The sequence below is a fragment of the Apaloderma vittatum genome, unplaced genomic scaffold (genome assembly GCF_000703405.1).
Source record: "Apaloderma vittatum isolate BGI_N311 unplaced genomic scaffold, ASM70340v1 scaffold2438, whole genome shotgun sequence".
NCBI classification, from domain to species: domain Eukaryota; kingdom Metazoa; phylum Chordata; class Aves; order Trogoniformes; family Trogonidae; genus Apaloderma; species Apaloderma vittatum.
The window spans coordinates 81,521-101,316 of NW_009732278.1; the positions used below are offsets into that span (position 1 = coordinate 81,521).

The window sequence follows — 19,796 nt, forward strand, 5'->3', positions numbered from 1 at the left end:
CACAAATGCATGTGTGCACATGCACAAACACATGCAAAATGTAGTCCTACTGCTTCCCCTTCCCACCCACATCAGCTCAGTTTAATTGTGCTGTGTTTCAGGATGGGGTGAAAGGACAGACAAGGTCGAGCCGCTTCCCCCCGCAGCCCTCCGCACAGGAGGTATTGGGGGTGCCCACAGACAGGGGTAAAAATCACCAGATGAGGATACAATCTATAATTCTTCCTCCCTGAATGTTTCCTTTCTGACAGATGTTCAGCTGAATAAACTTCCCAAAGCGACTGGAGTTGTTGTTGTAAACAGTCTTTGCATTGCCAAAGGCTTCCATAATCGGGCTGCGAAAATACAGAAGAACGACAAGGGCATTAAACGTGTGACCAGCATGCCAATAGTTTCACATGGGGACTGGTGAAACGAATAGCACTCCAAAAAGCTCACTTCTGACACAGCCTACATCCTCAGTATTATCCTCAATTTGTTAACAACGGGCATCTCAATTTTCTATCGAAAGACACAAGTACTCAAGCAACAGGAAAGACTGATCACACTAAACAACTCTGGAGCGTAATCTGTAACTGCTCAAAACACACACGTAATTCTCGCTGCAGTGCTTGAATTATAGAAATAAGCAGTCTCAGCACATGCAAATTGCTAGAAGGGAAAACAGCCCTTGTCCTAAGGCAATCTAAAAAAAATAATTACATCAAGATACAACAGGTAAAACAGAGATGAAGCATGATAAACAAAAGTAATAGCATCTCAAATTGTCTTTGTTTTTAATAGCTTAGAAGCATGTGTTACTTCATTTGAACACTGAGGAATGTTATTTTTTTGCTTGCGTAGAGTGTGTCCAATTTATCTGATGCATTTACTCATCTGTCTTATCAGTTCTCCTTATCCTCCCTTTGCTCAGCATGCACGCTTTATTCTCACCGTGCTGTATCTTGTTCTACCCTATCCTCAGGCTATACAAATCAAACCAACGGCCTCCCCCTCCCATCACCCATTTCCCTCACTCTGACTATCCGAATTCAGCCCTGCCAAAGAACGAAAGCCACAACTAAAGCATCTTCCATTTCAAATCTCTGCATCTTTTTGCTTCATTAAGATAGACCTGTGTTCACAACTCTCCCAGTAGAGTTTAATGGAATATTTACCCCTTTACAATACTCACTTTGTGGTTCAGTAAAGGTACCCATATTTCTAATTACATTGCAGGCTCTTATTTCAACAAAAAGGCTTATGTCTTCTGGAAAAACCACCTGTGTATCGGAAGATCTAGTACCTGCTCTCAAGAATAGCTTGTTCCACACAGGAGGTCTTCTCTCTGCAGGACAGCTCCAGCGAGTGTTGGCTCATTGCAGACAAGAACTTGAGAATCAGTTTAGTGCTTTCTGTTTTACCAGCACCACTCTCGCCACTGAAAGAAGAAGAGGAAGGAAGTGTTTGCACAGTCCCAGGGGAAAAGCCCTCCTCGCCAGCCTTCCAAATTCTAAATTACTGTAGGCCAGGAAGGCTGGAGTGATTTGAAATGATAGTCGAACAGCAGCAGAATACCCCTTGAAGCTTGCTGAATATGACACCCAACACAAAATGTAAGCTATCTTTAGACTTCGTACCACTGTTCAGGCACTCATTTCACGGCACTCATTGCATAAGCATGTAGCAAACACCCATGAGGCAATGAGGAACTCTCTGAACATAAACAACTATTCAACAATTCACATCAACATGGAAAAACGAAGTTAGAACAAAGGCATGGCAATGGTCAGGGAGAAAGTCCATCATGTGAATTAAGCTGGGAAAGTCTGGGGTTGTGTCACAGCCATGGGAGGGAGCCCTGCTGTGAGAAGGAGGAGGTTAGAGACACCGATGCATATTATAACACATAAAGGATACAATTAATACTGGTATTTTTAGTGAGCTTCATATTCTTTAAACAAACTTTTTATATGTCCATCCAAATAAACCATTCACACAAGTTCAAAATATACAATTTTCACCTCTCATCACCATCATCATATAAAACCTCTCATCTACACCCAGAGCAGAACAAAGCTACCTGAAAATGTTAAAATAATATTTTAAAATAATACTGTTAAAATAAAACTGTTAATAAGCCATCTTGCTGATACAAACCAAAAGCAATATGCTCAATTTCTCTTCAAAATCAGTACTCTAAAAAGAGAAGGTATAAATTTGGCTTATTTCTCCAATACCATTTCCCTTCAGTTATGTAGCCCTATAATTAAAAAACACCATGAGACACTACAAAACATAACTCGTGGTTAAAGTTTGTCTAGTTTGCTTACTTTTCATCTGAAGTCAAGGCATTATATCTTAAGCTTCAGCTTAACTCCTAGTTTTCCTAATTTCTAGTTAAGGTGTGCCTAATTTCAGTTTACTCCCTTATGCTACCTTTTTCTTTGTAGCGAGTGAGAGTTTTGTCTTTGGGACTTTGATGGAAGATAACTGAGAATGTGGATCGAGCTTAGTTTATTTGACAGTCTTTTGTTGTGCCAAGCCATTGCTGAGTGGTCACCCTAGAGATTTTAGGTTACGGCAAAGTATAAAGATGCTTTCCAGCAAAAAGCAAAGAACAAAGGTACAACCCAGGAATGCAGTAGGGCGTTTTCCTGCAAATGAATGCCAACGATTACAAAAATAATCAGGGAAGAGGCATTCAGAAAACATAATGAGACAGAGTTTTGCAGCTGAGATTTAAGTGTTTCCCAAGAAGAATCAGAGAGTCTTTAAAATGTTCCATAAAACTTCATGCAAGATACGCTACCCTCTGGTATGTTCCAGAAACTATGATTCATCCGTCATACCTACATCATCTCAAACAAATTCTGTAGTACTTTTAATTTATTTTTACCCTTGATATCCAGCCTTTTTGGTATTTGTTCCCTTTCTTTTTGCAGACCCTCATTCACTCACACTTCTCTGCCAACCAAGCAAATATTTAACGTTCCCTGTATTTCATACTTGCCCCTTGTGCAAAAGATTCCTACTCTTAGTTTTGAAAGAGCTTCACAAACCCTTGCATTATCAAGCAATCAAAGTAAAAAGATCATCAAGCGATACATAGCTCTTCCCCCTAAATTCTCACCGTCTGAGCAGTGTATAACTCAGAGCTGGGATATGGGTGCCATTGAGGACATCATGTCTTTTACTGACACCATCCTTCCTCTGCCTCCACTCTCTGTCCCACGCTCTGGAGCACCGATAGTTCTATGGAAGGTGAAAGTTAGCCCACTGTAATCAAGAGCGATTCCACATGCGAGATATTCAAAGCCCATGGAAAAATATCTCCTGTGCCTACAGTTCGTATTATGCATCATTTTACATTCTTGATTTCTTCTTAGAACAGGAGAGGCTCAGAACTGGGTCAGGCCAAAGACCTACCTGTCCAGTGCCCTAACTCTGACAGTTGTCAGATGGAGATGCTCAGGGAAAACATGCAATATTTCCCATCTGTGTCCTTCCAGCTTCTGGTTATTTGCGTTTCAGAAGGTTCCTGATCTAAACCCAAGGTTCTGTGCATCTTGTAACTCCAATGGACTTACATTCCCCGAGTTTCTAGCCATACTCCCTTAAAAAGCCTATGAACTAGTCTAGTTGTTTCAGATCTGCCTCCTATTAGCTTCATGTGATACCCCCTAATTCTTATATTGGAAGAACAACTCATCCCAGCACTCCCCCTTTCCACTGTGCACGGTCTCATGGATAGACCCCCCTCCAATTCAAGCTGTTCGTCTCCATTAGCCATTCCCATGTATGGAGCAAAGAGAAACTTTTGTTCTCTTCTGAACCACCTCCAGCTCCACAAAGTCCTCCTGGTTATCAAGCAAGGGGAAAAAAAGGCTCGTGTAAAATACTCAAGACATGAGCAAAGGATGGTTTTACTCGTTGTTTTCTATTAATTGCATGGCCTTACCCATTATTCTCTATTAATTACTAGTAACTGCTCTATTCTCTTCAGTTTTACAATTACTGTTGAGCAGCAAGTGTCTGGCTTCCTGGAGCCCTGCAACAGGACAGTACAATCTCACCCTGCATGGTGCTGCTCAGCTCAGGACCCATAATTGGATGTGCATCAAGTTGGCTCTGCATTTCTCCTTTACAGCACACTTTATAAGAAACAATTATTATTAATGAGATGAAAATCAAGAAGGAGCACGCTAAACTTTCAAGTTGTTTATTCAACCCTAAGGTACACACATTAATGGTAGGTTAAGTGGGATCAATCTTTCAGACTCCTTAAAAAGCCTACGTCTACAAGAAGTTACCAAGGTCAGCAAAAGGGTAAGTTTTTTAGTGCACAGCCAGCCTTTCCAGCAACCTTTCCGCCCCATGAGTTTAAATGCTCAGCTTGTTCAACATCACTACATGCAGTATTGTGAATATATTAATTGTGACAGCAACCCTACAAGGCCCCCACTTAGGAGATCTTTAGACTTTTTCCGTGACTTGTTCTAGGCAGGGTGTCTCGCTAAAGGCACAGCAGCCTGGACTCCAGACTGCAGCAGTACAAAAAGGGGTCACTGAGAGAGACTTCTCATTCTGAAAGACATAATCCGAGCAAGGCGGTATCAGCACTACTCTAAATGACTTCTCAGTTCTGTCTGTTGGCTTTAAAACCCCAAAGACAGATACACACAGACAAAACATGACCCTTTAAGTAAAGACAGTAGTCAAACACACATGTGAATTTTGGCGTGTTAGTCTGAAAAGAACATCTTCCCATCACAAGTCTGGGGCTCAGCCAAAGAGTACTTTGGTTCCCATTGATTCAAGCTGAACAACAACGTCAGGCCATCAGATGATAACAGAGGAAAAAATCAGGCGTCAGACTGTGATTTCGCACTTGCGGCATTGGCTTGAATGTTACTCAGGGTGACTGTGGCTGCTCCTTCGACTGCTTTACACTTCTTTTAGAATGATTTTAAGTGGATCAGCTGCTATTGTACCCAAGAAAATAGCATGTGTTCATTTGTGCATGGAGTAGATCACCTTAAACAGTGCAGCAAGAGAAAAAAATAGCCTAAAAATATCTTCTTACTCTTATAGTAAAGAGGTGGAGGTTTGAACTCTGTCCTAACTCGTGAACATCAGCTAATTGTGGAGGAACTCAGTCCCTTCCCTACATTAGGTCAAGCTGTTTGGCTACTCCTCGAGTAAGATCAACTCCATTCATGCTCCTACCAAGGCACTCCCAGCTGAAAAATCAGAAGACGGTAATTTTTTTTTTTTAAACTTGTCTTCTGTAGCACCAAATGTAAATGTGGGAAGCTTTTTTTTTTCCTGTTTTAAATGAAACTAGGCAGTGGCAAGATTCAGATCAACACAAAACTGGCGGTTTTGTCTACATCGAAATACTAGTTTAATAGCCAGATAAACAGTAATTAGTCTGGGAGAGCAAAAATACCATTTTACAACTGTGAAAATAGTCTACTGCACAGGTTATGCACAGCTTCTTTAACGCACCATTTTGTTGACTTTTTAGGCTGCTAAGTCATTTTTATGTAGCATTATCATGAATTGAAAAAACCTATGTAACTCAGACTGCTAAATAAGCATCTTTGGATGCCTCCATCTAATATAATCTCTTCTGCATTTCCTTCCTTTTCACCTCTGGTCTGGGTGGTTATACTGGAAAAATGGTCTCGTATTTCTATTACATTCTGAGCCACTATTGCTGACAGTTTTAAATTCAGTTGTTTGCCTTAACCCTCTCACCTCACCCCATCCAGACAAATATCCCAAACATTTCGAAATAGGTGTAGCCTTTCCACAGGTTTTCGAATCCCAACACCTACAGAAAGCAGCTCCCAAACAAAGCTGAGCTAATTCTGGGTGCCAGCAGAGGGCACTTCAAGCCCAGCGGATGATAAGAAAGCATTGAGCACCCTACTGGGCTGCTGCAAACTGCTTCTGAGTCACTACATCCCAAAGTTAGGAGCAGGTGAAACTGCAAATCAGAATGTGGACTCTACACGAATAATTCACTCATTTTAACTGGATGTAACTGTCTACTGTGTTTTCGTGATGAGGCAAAATTTTCTCTTTTATCATCTCTTGCATTAAATACAAAGCCAGAATATTTACGTGAAATACTGCAGATCCACTTCGACTATTTTTTTCAAACACCAGTAGTAACTGAGAGAGCCTGATGGTGAGGATCTAATCCTAAGCCAGTAAAAGATGCAGGAATGACCAGGATGCTGAATTTGACAAGCACACTGTTATACCTACACATCAGATGTCCCAGACTAAGTATATGATCACAGGGACTTAACTAAATCTCATGAGAACCCCTGAAAGCCTTCAGTTAATTTAAAAAAAAAATAAAATCCTGAGTTCTTCACAGATAAGCAGATGATACTGTTTTAGGAAAGTAGGTTTCACTTTTTATTTTTTGATTAGAATTGTCCATTTCTTCTATTTCTGTAGAAACAAGATACCCTTATAAGGTTGTAGCACAGCACTTGTCTGAAACACTGAACTTGTACAAACCATTGTTTTAATCCATGACCACAGTAAACCATTTTAAAAGGGACTGCTAATGCAAAACTCCATATTATGGCTTATCTGTACCAAAGCATATGGTTTACAGAGCAAAGACTGCTGGAGACTCCTCTGGAACATCAGAGACTTCGCTTATGTCCTTTTTAGGACACAGCCTGCTTTTCTCTTGGCAGCTTGTGATGAACTGAAAGGAAAGGTAAAATACTTGGGCCGGTACAGAATAGCATTAACAAAAATACTGAAGACCACCTGCTAGGCACCAGAATCATTTTGGTGCCCAAAATTCGGGTACACGGACTGTTCACAAGACGCTATGAAATTCACAAGAAACATGAAATGACAACCCTAGGCTAGCTATTTTCGCATTACAAGCTCCTCTGTGCATTTCTTTTTTTTCTTGGAGTATCCCATGGACTCAGCTTTGTATGTACAGCACTATGTATTAAACAATAAAAAGGAGAAATACAGTTGAAGGAAGTTGAAGAACAACACTCAGCTCCCCATCATCTTTGTGCTGTTGCCAGGCAGAACCTGCCAAGAGACGAGGGCATGTGAGACTCGTGACCTGAGAGCTTGCAGAAAGCTGGAACCACAGCTAGCTGTGGTGCATCTGATCCGTATCTCTAACAACAGCTTGGGTGCTGATCTGCATGCATCAAACCCTCATCTGCTCTCTGCCCCACCGGCTGCCCCATGCTGTGGTCCCTCTTGTAGAGGTCAGAAGACAGCCAAAACCATGTCGCCTTTGCAGCTGGTGAGCTCTCCATGCTTGTGCTGCAGGAAGGAGGGAGCAAACAAGCTTAAGCACAAAAACGCTGAGAAGACAAGAGAGGAGAGGCAGGGAAAACACAAGCTCTGCCACCCCGCTGAGCACTACCCCTTGCCCAGAGCCCACTGGCCAGTGCCACGCTGCCATTGCCACCAAGCTGCTCCTCCCGGTCCGGCTGCTTGCCTGCGAGCCAACGCAGCTGAGCTGGCAGGCGGGAGAAAGAGAAAAGAGCTGGCTGCGTTTTCAGCTCTTCTGGAGCAAGAAGGCAGGAGGAGCCGAAAGCAGGAAAAAGCTACTGAGATGCCAACTGCTCTCAACGTCCATTCGGCAGCAGCGAGATCTTCAATACCAGTGACGTAGTGGATCAAATGGGAAGCTATTTAATCATCATTAAACTAAAGCACGATGAGATTAAGCAAGGAAGATTAATCAGGCAGATTTTAAGTTGCTGAAATGTGGAGGGTTTTCTCTTTCGCTATTTTTATTTACTGTTATTTTTTCTTTACCTCTAGGTATAGGGTTCAGGGTCTAGCGACAACAAACTAGAGCTGCATAGGGATGTTTAAACAGGTGGGGAAGACACTTAGGGTAACAATAAATGGGTAAGTAGCAAAAAATGCACAAAAATACAATAGCTTTTCTCACTAAATGAAATCATAAGATGCATAAGAAAGACGCAGATTTTGTTGCAGGTCCACAGAATGATACAGAGCAAGTTCAGAACTCTCTCCCAAAATTCATGACATTTTAAAAGCCTGCTTTATTTTGGATTTCTTCTGTCCACATGACCGAAACCCATGCTCCTAAACCACCTCAGAAGCCTCATCAGTAGAGATAACCAAGCAGCAGCAGCCCTTGTCACTCACCTGATGAGGATACACTGGTTGTCGTGGCGTTTCCAAAGGCAGCGGTAGCACTCGTTGGCCACAGCGAAGATGTGAGGTGCGATCTCTCCCATGTGGTGTTTGCTGTATCGCTCCACAGCAGCGCAGTCGTACAGTCCCGGGATGCTCTTGTAAGGGTTCACTGAGGCAACTATAGAACCGATGTAGGTCTGCAAGCACACACAACCCGCCCCACCAAGAGCTGTTATTACACATAGAGTGGAACACATTAACGCTCTCCCCAGCTGAAAGACAATAAATACACATATAAAAAAGCCTACCAGTCCCTCAGATAAATGTGGATGGTATTTTCCCTGCTTTCTTCCTTTCAAGAAAAGCTGTTGTTTCCACCTCTGATGTTTCCACACTTACCCCACCTACATCACTGAGCTTCTTGGCGTATAAACCCCTGCCTTAACGCCACTTACAGCTGCACAGCAAGGCGTACGAGCACTGGTCTTCAGCTACTTCTCAAGCATTCTTAAGGACTCACCGAACTCACTAAAAACGCAACTGTATCTCAAGTACACATACAAAAGTCTGTACCTCCACGTAGAGGATTCAAGCCTTTCTCTGCTACTCATTTCTAAAACAGAAGTATCAAGCATTATGGTAGACACTACCACCACTGTATGGTAGCAGCCCCTAAGAAAAGCAGGTGAACTGGTAGATGCTCCCAAAAGTCTGGGTTTCTACAACTTAATTCTAGTTTGACCCACAATGGCAGCTGACAAGGCATTCATTTCTATGCCACCGCAATAAGAGAGCACATCAGCTAAAATCACCCAGGTGGCAGCTTCTGTCCATTCCCATTGTCTCAACTTCTTTGGCTGTGGTAATGTGATCATTTACAACATGACTATTCAGAATGCTATTCAGAATGCTGTTCGTTTTCTCAGTCACCCTTCGGCCACTTTAACACATTTTTCAAATAAAATCAAATTAATTGAGGTAGGAGATAACACAAAGCATGTTACCTCCAGAATTTCCAGTACATTTCTGGACCAAGAAATTACTTATCACATGGCATTCATGGTGTTACCATTGTGATAAATTCGTTTTGTTAAGCGCCCTTTCTGCTGTTGCAGGCAGGGAGCTGACATCTCCCTTCGACAGCCCTGCCGCGGATGTGCGAAGAGCCAGGCTGCCAAGTCTCCAGCCTCCTAACGCGGTCCCCGCGCACAGACAGATGTTTCACCACCAGTCAACTCTCCCATTGCCGACAGAAACCAGCTGCGAAGTTGACAGCAGGACTGTGGCTCTCTTCACCCCAGCAGCACCCTTCCCAGAAGGGGCCGGGGCAAGCCGAGCAGCATCTTGCACACCCCAGCAGCACAGCCCCATGTGCTCCTCCTGCAGCCATGCTCTTCTCCAGAAAAGCAAACCACGGGGGCACTCGTCAACACCCAGGGACCACCAGCTTCTTCACGTTTTCCCTTCCTGTCAGTTTTTTCCACAGCTTTTACATTCCACATTGACCTGCCTCCCTCCTCCTTAATTGAAATGTATTATCATGGTGTATCAGCTCTCCCTTCTCCTTGTTTCCCTGCAGTTACATTATACACCTGTTGGTCCTCCCCCAGACCCCACACAAGCAGCAGCTTCAAGCTTTTGCTGAGGGGAACTATAGCAGAGTCCTTGAAATTACCACAACCTTACTAGCGGTGAGAGGAATATTCCTCCTCACTGTAACTCAAGTACTTTTTACAGAGCTGTGAACTTCCAATCTGTGTGTTTTATAAAAAAACATCCATGCCGTGTAATAGCTCAGAAGGTTTCACCTAGAGGAAAGATACCACTTCAACACAATATTGTATCACAGGGCAATTACAGCACTGAGGCAAGAGCTTCATTTCCTGGAATCACTCCCTCTCGTGTTAAGTAACTAACAAGGAAGTCTCCAAGAAGAAGCTTCCTCAGTTTGATATATACTTCAGCACAGATTGCACGGGCAAAATTTCAAGAGATTCTTTTTAAAATTATGTTAAAACAATGCAAGCACAACCAATAAAACAGCTACAGATCTTCTTCTTTATCTCACTGAAGTCTGACACTAAATGTAAGAAGAATAACCTGAGGCACGCCATCAGAGCAGATGCCACAGCAAAGCAGCAAACAAAAAAATCCCCACAAAACATACCATCCAACTTGATGGTGCATCCACTCTACAGCTTCTGTGTGATCAAATACCTGACAGAACAGCACCTCCACGCTCCCTGACCTTCCTGTTATAAAGCACTGGCAAAACTGCCCCACCATGAGCTACAGTGTGACTTCTCTTGCTTCTCCTATTTCCAACAGTAAGTATCTTAAGAGGTGAGCACAGTCAACTCTGCACAGAATTGCTTAACACAAGGCAGTCCTTCCCATGGCTTAAGAGTAACTTTTTAAAAGTTAATGATATAAACAATTCCAAAATATTAGTCATTACCATGAATAAGAAAAGTTTTTATTAAATAGATTCAGCTGGCCTCTCATTGCCTTATAATTCATTTAAGGTATCAGAGGAAAAAGGTAGTGAATTTTGGCGATAACAGAAACCTGGTGAATAGCAGAAATTATACTGGTGAAAATATTCCTAAATCACTTCATGGAATAACACTTACGACATGTCAAATATTTTTAAAATTCCTTCTCTTTTTCTTTCAGCAAAATTACTAAGAACTACAGCCTCTACTGAAATAGCTCTGATTTTGCAGTCCCAGGCTTCTGACACTTTGAGTATGTATTACCTCTTGGCAGAACAAGTTAAATTTGTGCACAAATTTCCACCAAATTATAACAAGACAAAAAAACCTAGACTCTCAAAAAATTACTTCCTCATCCAAAGGCAAGATTACAAAACCCCTATATTCTTCACAGACACAGTGGATCAGATTTATCATCTACCAAGAGTCATAACCCAACTCAGGAACAGTCACTAGATATCTGCACAGACTAGCTAGGTGACATCTGGCCAAATCAAAAGTTCCACTTTAACCTGAAGTAGTTCAGCAAGGTATTCATGAGCTGAAGCATCACTATTATTAAAAAAAATATTATTCATAGAATCATAGAATGGCCTAGGCTGGAAGGGACCTTAGAGATCATCTAGTCCAAACTCCCTGTCATGGGCAGGGACGCCTCTCAACTAGATCAGGCTACTCAAGGCCTCATCCAGCTCGGCCTTGAATACTCCAAGGGAGGGGGCAGCCACAACTTCTCTGGACAATTTATTCCAAAGTCTTGCTGCCCGCGTACTTAAGAATTTCTTCCTAAGGTCCAATCTAAATCTACTCTCCTTCAACTTAAACCCATTTCCCCTTGTCCTATTGCGGGACACTCTTGTAAAAAGTCCCTCCCCAGCCTTCCTGTGGGTTCCCTTCAGGTATTGGAAGGCAGCTATTAGGTCCCCCCAAAGTCTTCTCTTTTCAAGACTGAACAATTTCAGCTCCCGCAGCCTGTCCTCATGGCAGAGGTGCTCCAGCCCCTGGATCATCCTTGTGGTCCTCCTCTGAACACGCTCCAACAGATCCACGTCCCTCTTACAGTGGGGACACCAGAACTGGACGCAGTATTTGAGGTGGGGTCTCACAAGAGCAGAGTAAAGGGGGAGAATCACCTCTCTTGATCTGCTGGCTACGCTTCTCTTGATTATTGTTATTAAAAACTATTTTTAGTAATAAAAAAATACCCAGTAAAAGAAAAATTTCCCAAAGTCTTTGTAAGCTTTCCCTGGGATACTCAACAGCAGCAAGATCTGCTGCAAGAATCACAACCTACATCACCTCCAGGCTTACTCCTTCTACCCACCTATCATATGCTTATGCTAGTAGCAGTATTTTATGAAGAGCATATCCTACTCCTGCTAGCCTCTACCCTGGCACCTCCAAGAGCCATGAAGTTGAGGACTTCTGTGTCCACGTGCAGAAGAGCAGCACTTCACCACCTCCCTGAGGGCAGGGCTCTGCTTTCCCCTTCCCCGTGCAGCTGCCAAACGCAACCCCTTTCCTGGAGGGCAGGCTCTGGGGTTTTGCAAGGGCAAGCACTTGGCAGCAAGCTAAACAGGTGCAAAGACACACAAAATCTGCAGGGCTGTTCAGTGAATGGGTGTTGATTGCCTCCTGAGAGCTGTTTCTGCACCAGGCATCATCCTATGGAAAATTAAAGTAGTTAACAGGCTGAGGTAAGATCTCCAAATTACTTCATTTTGCGAACATTGCAAGGCAGCCGTTTGATGAAATTTCAGAAAAGGTATTTTTCATGTAAGAATATCACTTTCACTTTGTCTAAAAGAGAGTGAATTAATACTTTCTCCTTGTTCCGTGCAGTTTTTAACCTGTTTCCTAAAGTCAATAATTATTTTAATTATATCATTCCAAAGCAGTTACAAGTAAGAAAAGTAGTCTGAGGGGTATTCCAGAGAAATACCACGTAGAGCTCCTATGAGAAGCCCAACTTCCTAAATCCATGGCAACAAACAGGACAGTTAGCTTTTTTCTCCATTATACAACCAACTGGACACTTCAGACAGAAAGACACATGAACTCTTGAAATACTTTGTTACAAACTAAGCCAGCAGCAAGTTGTTACCAGATCTCTGCTAATACATTAATTTAAACCCAAGAATAAATGAAAATTGAGTTATTCAGCCTGAATCCCAGTGCAACACTTTGATTACCATATGAAAAGATGAGGTTCTTCTTCCACTTCCAAATTTTTACTGGAATTTTACATTGATAATGCATCCCCCAAAATGTTTTCTGTCACAAACCACAGATACTCCTGCTCCCCCTTTCGGCACAAAATGAGGAAGCAATATTGTTTCTTGATCCTCTTAGAGAACTTTAAAAATGAGAAGTCCAAGCCCTGTCTTCTCAACTAGACATAAAGTAAGGCGATGGCATTGCAAAAGTCAGACTGAAAGACGTACTTGAGAAAGGAAGAGATTTTTCATCGGTTCTCTGAATGCTTTTTTTGTTTTGCTTGCTGCCTTCTGATAGCAATCAGCTTTGAACCCCTGTCTCAAAATCACCCCAGACTTCTTCAAACACTCAAAATCAGTTAGTTCTTTAACAGGGTTCAAGAGCTCACAAAGATTTCTGATACCCACAGAAATCTAGAAAAACTTGCAGTGGCCAGCTAACACAGGAGGGGGTTTTGTGGTTATTTTACAGAAGACATAATCAGATTACTGCAGTTTGATGCCAAACAAATGTAAATGGTGTAAAAAGCATTTTTTTCAAGTTAGCTTAAAATTACAAGTTTGCAATAGTGTCCTGGGTTAGGGCTGGGCTGGTCACTAAACACTGACACCCCCTCTCCCTCCCGAAATAGGGGATGGAGACTAGATGAACTAAATATAATTTGAAATGTCTTTCTTGCCCACATAGAAAAAGGCTGTTGGACTAAAAGAGGAAAACGCAGAGTAAGAAATTTCCCCTTCAACATTTTTTGCAGCAAAAGCAATGAAAAAGGAAACTGCCCTGACACAAGATCACTTCATCAATCCTACAAACTATACATACTAAATACATCAGGACCACCATCTTTTCCCCCTTCACAGGTGCTTTTTGGGGTAGATCCTTCAGGTTTGCTCCATATCCAACTCCATAATACCTCTTCTATTCTGAGGAGCCTTTCTGATTTCTGTGTTTCACCCAAGGTTGCTCTTCCCAAATAATAAGGTCATCAATTTTATCCCACACAGTTTTTGTCATAACCTCCTTTCACTCTCTACATCAAGGCACCCCTCTGTACTTCTCAGACTCCCAGCACCTGAGACATTCCATTCCTCCTTCTTTCTTAAATAAATAAATAAGGGACCAAAAAAAAAAAAAAAAGAGGAGGGGTAGGGGGAAGGACTTCTTTTAAGCTTTGCGTAACTCATGCTACAGGGAGAGTGGGATAGAAGGTAGGAGCAGGCTGGAGGACGCTGTTAAAGGACATTATGTGCTGCTCCCGAACTGAGTCTTTGCTCAATAATCACAACAGAAACTAGAACGGCTTACACTATTAAGAGGCATAAGGAGACTGCACTCCTCAATTTTGATCATTGTGTTTCTTCAATGACACAAAACCCCCCAATACACTCTTCACAAGCTGGTACTAGAAATGTTGGAACTGATCAAATACAGAATTTGGATTTGTTACAGATGTATTCAGGTGGAGAAAGTTGGGGCTGTTCAGCCTGGAGAAGAAAAGGCTCCAGCGAGAACTTACAGCGGCCTCCCAGTGCCTAGGAGTGTCTTTCCTACAGGAAAGAAGCGAAGGGACTTTGTCTGGGAGTGATATTAGATACTAGGAAGAAATTCTTTACCGTGAGGGTGGTGAGGCACTGGACCAGGTTTGCCAGAGAAGCTGCAGATGCCTCATCCCTGGAAGTGTTCAAGGCCAGGCTGGATGGAGCTCTGAGAGACCTGGTCTAGTGGGAGGTGTCCCTGCCCATGGCAGGGGCATGGAACTAGATGGCCATTAAGGTCCTTTCCAACCCAAAGCATCCTATGATATATACATTAACACTGAGAAATAGCACTTTGCCCAACTCTTTTAAGAATGCTTTCAAGACTTTCTGCTTTGAGACAAAAAAAAATTTGCTTTGTTACAGAAAAAAAAAGCATGTTTACAGACGCCTCAAAAATTATGTTTCTCAGTTGTTTCAGAGCAACCAGGGACCTTCCTGAAGTCACTAAAATAACTGTTTAAAAAGAGGATTTTTTTTTAAAAGGGGTATTAATATCAACCTGACAATTCAACAAGTATTATTTTCTGGGCTTACCTTTAATACATGGGAAACTGGAAATAAAACTGCAATGCACCTGGCTACCTAGTAAACTACTTGGATACCACGGGTAAATACTTTTATCCCTGTTCCACACAACTTGCACATCTCTCATACCTTTAAATCATCACAGCTATAATAACGTTGCTGAATTACAAGGCCAGTGCTTTAACAGAACATGCAGAGGCAGATAACTTTTGAAAAAGTACAAAACAGTCATCAAACTTTGGGGTTTTTTAGCATCAAATTTCAAGGGGTCAGGATGCAAAATCAGAAGTTTGCTCCACATTGCCGATAAAGCCTGCGTTGTTTCCAGTTCTCTCAGGTAAAGGGATTCATATCACAACTGAGTTTTATTCTGAAGCAAAGTCAACCAACACATACACGTCAGCATAAAAAGGAGAAAGATAGCTGGGCCATATTTCGGTGTGCTTTTTAGAGGAAGCAGCAGAAGGGGCAAGGGTATGCCATAAACAGGATGATAATTAATGCCCTTCTGCTTGGTAAGACCTTGATTTATCCTCTGTGGTAAGTGTACTCCACCTTTCAGCTAGTCCCATGGTAATTTCAGTGGAATGGAATCCAGCTGTCTCCCTAAATTATAAACCAAAATGTCTGAAGCCAAGCTCCTTTCTTAAAAGCCATCATCAAAGGGAAGTACTAAACTACAAGTTTAGATGTTTTCAACCAATCAAACCATTTTTAAGATGGAAATGTCATACTCTATAATCTTCCTTACATGCCTGGACTTCTGCATCGCCCACCATGTTCAGTGATTCATGGTGGGTTTCCAACCACCCAAATCTACATCCGCTTTCCCTTCTTTCGTCTGTGTTCCCTGTCAATGTGCACAACATTATGACCTCTAAACTGCTTTTTGATTCCCAAGGTTAGTTGCAGAATTTACTACAAAATGAGCTTGTTTCTTAAAACACAGGCTGCACTACAAACATACGAGAGGGTATTTAGAAGGGAATGAGAATGTGAAAGAGAACATCACTAAGAAGATCAAGCGCCAAAAGGTCACCCACATCCAAGACCCACATGCTAAATATTCTTGTCATTGTTTTTGAAAAGCATCTTCTCAGGCACATTCACACTGCTTAACTGCACCTTCCCGTGTGCTTCAGCCCGTGACGCAAGCTGCAGCAGTCACTTCTACCACCTCCCTCCCTGGGCTGAGCACAAATCACATCCAAGGCATAACAGACCAAGACATTTTCAAAGGCCAGGCTTTATGCTTGTTTCCCTGGCACAGCTCACAAGAAGATTTTGGAATAATTTTGCATTTTATTTATTTATTTTTTTTTTTCCCAGACAATCAATGGTATTCTGGGGTGCATTAAGAAAAGTGTGTCCACCAGGTCTAGGGAGGTTCTTCTACCCCCCTACTCTGCCCTGCTGAGACCACACCTGGAATGCTGTGTCCAGTTTTGGGCTCCCCAGTTCAGGAGAGACAGGGACCTACTGGACAGAGTCCAATAGAGAGCTACAAGGATGATCAAGGGACTTGAACATCTCTCCTAGGAAGAGAGACTGAGAGAACTGGGGCTGTTTAGCCTTGAAAGGAGACAGCTGAGAGGGGATCTCATTAACGTATACAAATATCTGAGGGGTAGGTGTCAAGAGGAAGGTGCCGGTCTCTTTTCAGAGGTGCCCAGTAATAGGACAAGGAATAATGAGTGCAAGCTAGAACATAGGAAGTACCACCTCAACGTGAGGAGAAGCTTCTTTCCTGTGAGGGTGACGGAGCCCTGGCACAGGCTGCCCAGAGAGGTTGTGGAGTCTCCTTCTCTGGAGACTTTCAAACTCGCCTGGACGCGTTCCTGTGTGGCTGCCCTAGGGAATCCTGCTCTGGCAGCGGGTTGGGCTAGATGATCTCTAGAGGTCTCTTCCAACCTCTAACATTCTATGATTCTATGATCATAGGCAACAGGTTAAAAGACACACTCATAGCTTAATCTCTTCTTATTTTCCCATTAATTTTCTTCTGCTGAACAAGACTGTTCCATGGGGATGGAGATACTCAAGGAAATTCTGCAAGTGTTATCCAGAATCTGCACATACACACACATAAAAAAAATCTACTTGGGAAAATATGAAATCAATATAAAGAAAAGCTGATTAAAAAGCATTGTTACAGACCAAGGTAAAACCCAAAACATTAGACAATAATATTGATGTCAGAGAGACATCCTTCCTTATTTAAGAACTTCAGAAGTTTCTGGGAGTTTTTCTCCTATACGAAAAAGACTGAATCACCTTGTTTTCATAGCATTTTTTTTGCTGACTAATACAATACAACTTTTACCATACAGCAGTCCTATCTATCGGGTGTTGGGATAATGCGCTTTTGTGCACAGACTGTTTATACAAACAGTTATGGAAGAGCATCTCTCTTTACCATTGCTAAGTGGAGGGAGGAGGTGACCTCCTGAACAAAACAACACGATCGATCGGAATGAGACATTGATTTTTGTCATTTTCATGGGCTGCAATACGGCATCTGAATGTAGGTTTTCACAGCAGACTGTCACAATCTGCGCGCACAAGTGCACAGCTTAACTCTAACCAGGCAATCTCTGGCTCAAATCAGAAAGGCCCCACAAAGCGCAGAGACCCCCGTGGCTTGTCACATCATTTTAAATGGCCTTTGGCCACACACTAGTTCTTCTTCCTGCTTTGTTATTGCACAACGCTCAAATGAGTCTTTCAAAGATGTCTGAAGGTCTAATTCACCCTCCAGCAAGGAAAATTGAAAAAAAAAAAAAAACAAAAATGGTTGTCTTCCTTCCTATAGATTCATCTTGGGAAGATGAAGCGGCCTTTCAGAGAAAATACATCAAAACGAAAACAAAAATGCTGGTAGATGATATATCAAAAAGCCGTTCCCTAGAACACTGAAAAAATACTTTAAATACAAAACTTTGGGGATCCGTTTCAGACTGCCTGCAACTATTTTACATACTGATATTCAGATTTTCCTAACTACCATGGTCCTTTAATGTTTCACAGACCTCTTGTATAGAAAGTGCTTTTTTTGGAGGACAGCAGGAAGAGCAGGAATTACACTTTTAACAGAGCATGAAAACAGAAATTAAAAGCCAGGATAACTGAAATCTAAGTTTTTGCCAGGTAGTTTGTTGGATGGCATCGAACTGCTGCCAAATAGCCATGGCTCCAGAAATCACCACTAAGACTGCAAATGAAATTAGCAGTCACAAAAATCTGCTCAACTGAACCTTTGAACCCCATTTGCCTTTAAAAGGCAAGACTCACAGATATCAAAAGGATATAGCTGTAACTGTTTACAAGGAATGGACTATGTCTCTTCAAATAAAAGCAACAGCCTGGTTATGAATTAATAGTCCGTTTACACAGGTAGACAATAGCTATAAAAGTTATTTAATTGATTCCCAACTTAAATGGGTTGTTTGTCATATTAAGCTGCTGAATATGTGAATAAGGCAGTTGGACAGTGTAGAACAGGCAGTGGATTTTGTGTAGCTGGTTTACAGTCAAAGCCTAACTCATGTAAAGAAAACACGTGCTGGTGACAGACAAGCAGCTCATTTCAGAGTCCAAATTCCTGCCCTCCTTTCAAAGCCTTTAGTCGGACTGGGAGCAACAGACCTTACAGAAAGGAGACAAAGCTTACCTGCAAGCAAGGCAAAGGCGTACACAGAAGGGTTCAGCACCATTTACCAGAGTCCTGATGGAAAGGCACTAAGCTGCTGTCAGCACTTAGGCAAATGACTGAAAAATTTTCCTTTTTATTCCACACACTGGCCTACTTTCTGTTCTCTGCTCATAGAGTTTGCGGTGACATTCAATAAATGTGTGGGGAAATCAACACAAACCCAAGCCTGCAAGTCTGAGAAGATATTAGCAATATATACTGTCACCAACGGCAAAAACTGCACAAAGAACAAATTTCTGCTTTGCAGTTTTCAACATGGATTTGTCATTAAGCAGAGCTTAGGCATGATTCAAAACTCATGGCAGTCCACAGGAATTGACCCTGCACATATTATTTATTCTCCTACCAACCAAATGAGAAGAAAACAGAGCAGATAGGAGTAAGTTTTCTTGATATTTTAATATAAGTTTGACCTCCTCTGCCTCCTCATCTGCCTCACTGAAACAGCCCATCGATGAGGGAAGAGGGTAAGACCCCTACTGCAGCAGGTTATTAACAAGTACCTAATGTGCTGCAAATAGTCATATAAACGTATGTGTTTGTGCAGCCACAACATACACCACAAAGTGTTTGTGTAGCCGTTGCAAATGTGATTGTGCACTCAACTACACAGACCTGTTTGAGCTGCTCCCTTTTTAATGATACCACATAGATCACATCACCTCCGGCTGAAATATTTGCTCAGATCTGAAAATGTATACTGTTTAAAATCCTCACTATTTTCAGTTGTGAGGACAAAGCGCAGGAAAACATTCTTTATCGTCATCGTTAGCAGTCCCACAAGTTCTGCAGTATGAAGGAATTCAGAAGCAAAGCTAGTTAACCAACTGATGGCATTTGTTTAGTTCGTATATCATTACGGCTATGTTCTTCCTCTACCACGTACTAAAACAAGAAAAACAAATGAAAGATAATATGGCCTTTGGCAGAAAACTGTTGATCTATACGACTGACCATCCTTTAGAAATAGCAATCATGAGAAATAAATCCCACTTGATTTCCAATTAAAAGCCTGCTGTGTTTATATAGATCTTTGTCTGCTGCTCTCTAGTAACAGATGTGAAATGGAAGCTGTAATTAACGCTTGGAGACAGGAACTCACTTTGAACTACATTTTGAAAACATTATCTGATGTGTGTAAGCATAATGTGC

General features: G+C 42.0%; 1 protein-coding gene across 1 annotated transcript in view; it reads right to left on the bottom strand.

Annotated features, from left to right (window-relative positions):
* LOC104278468 (unconventional myosin-X-like) overlaps positions 1 to 19,796 on the bottom strand; it is a 128,750-nt gene that overhangs the window by 68,351 nt on the left and 40,603 nt on the right. Inside the window, 3 exon segments of the mRNA XM_009875452.1 lie at positions 211 to 335; positions 1,286 to 1,420; positions 8,167 to 8,354. Of these exon segments, the coding sequence (XP_009873754.1) occupies positions 211 to 335; positions 1,286 to 1,420; positions 8,167 to 8,354 (448 nt within the window).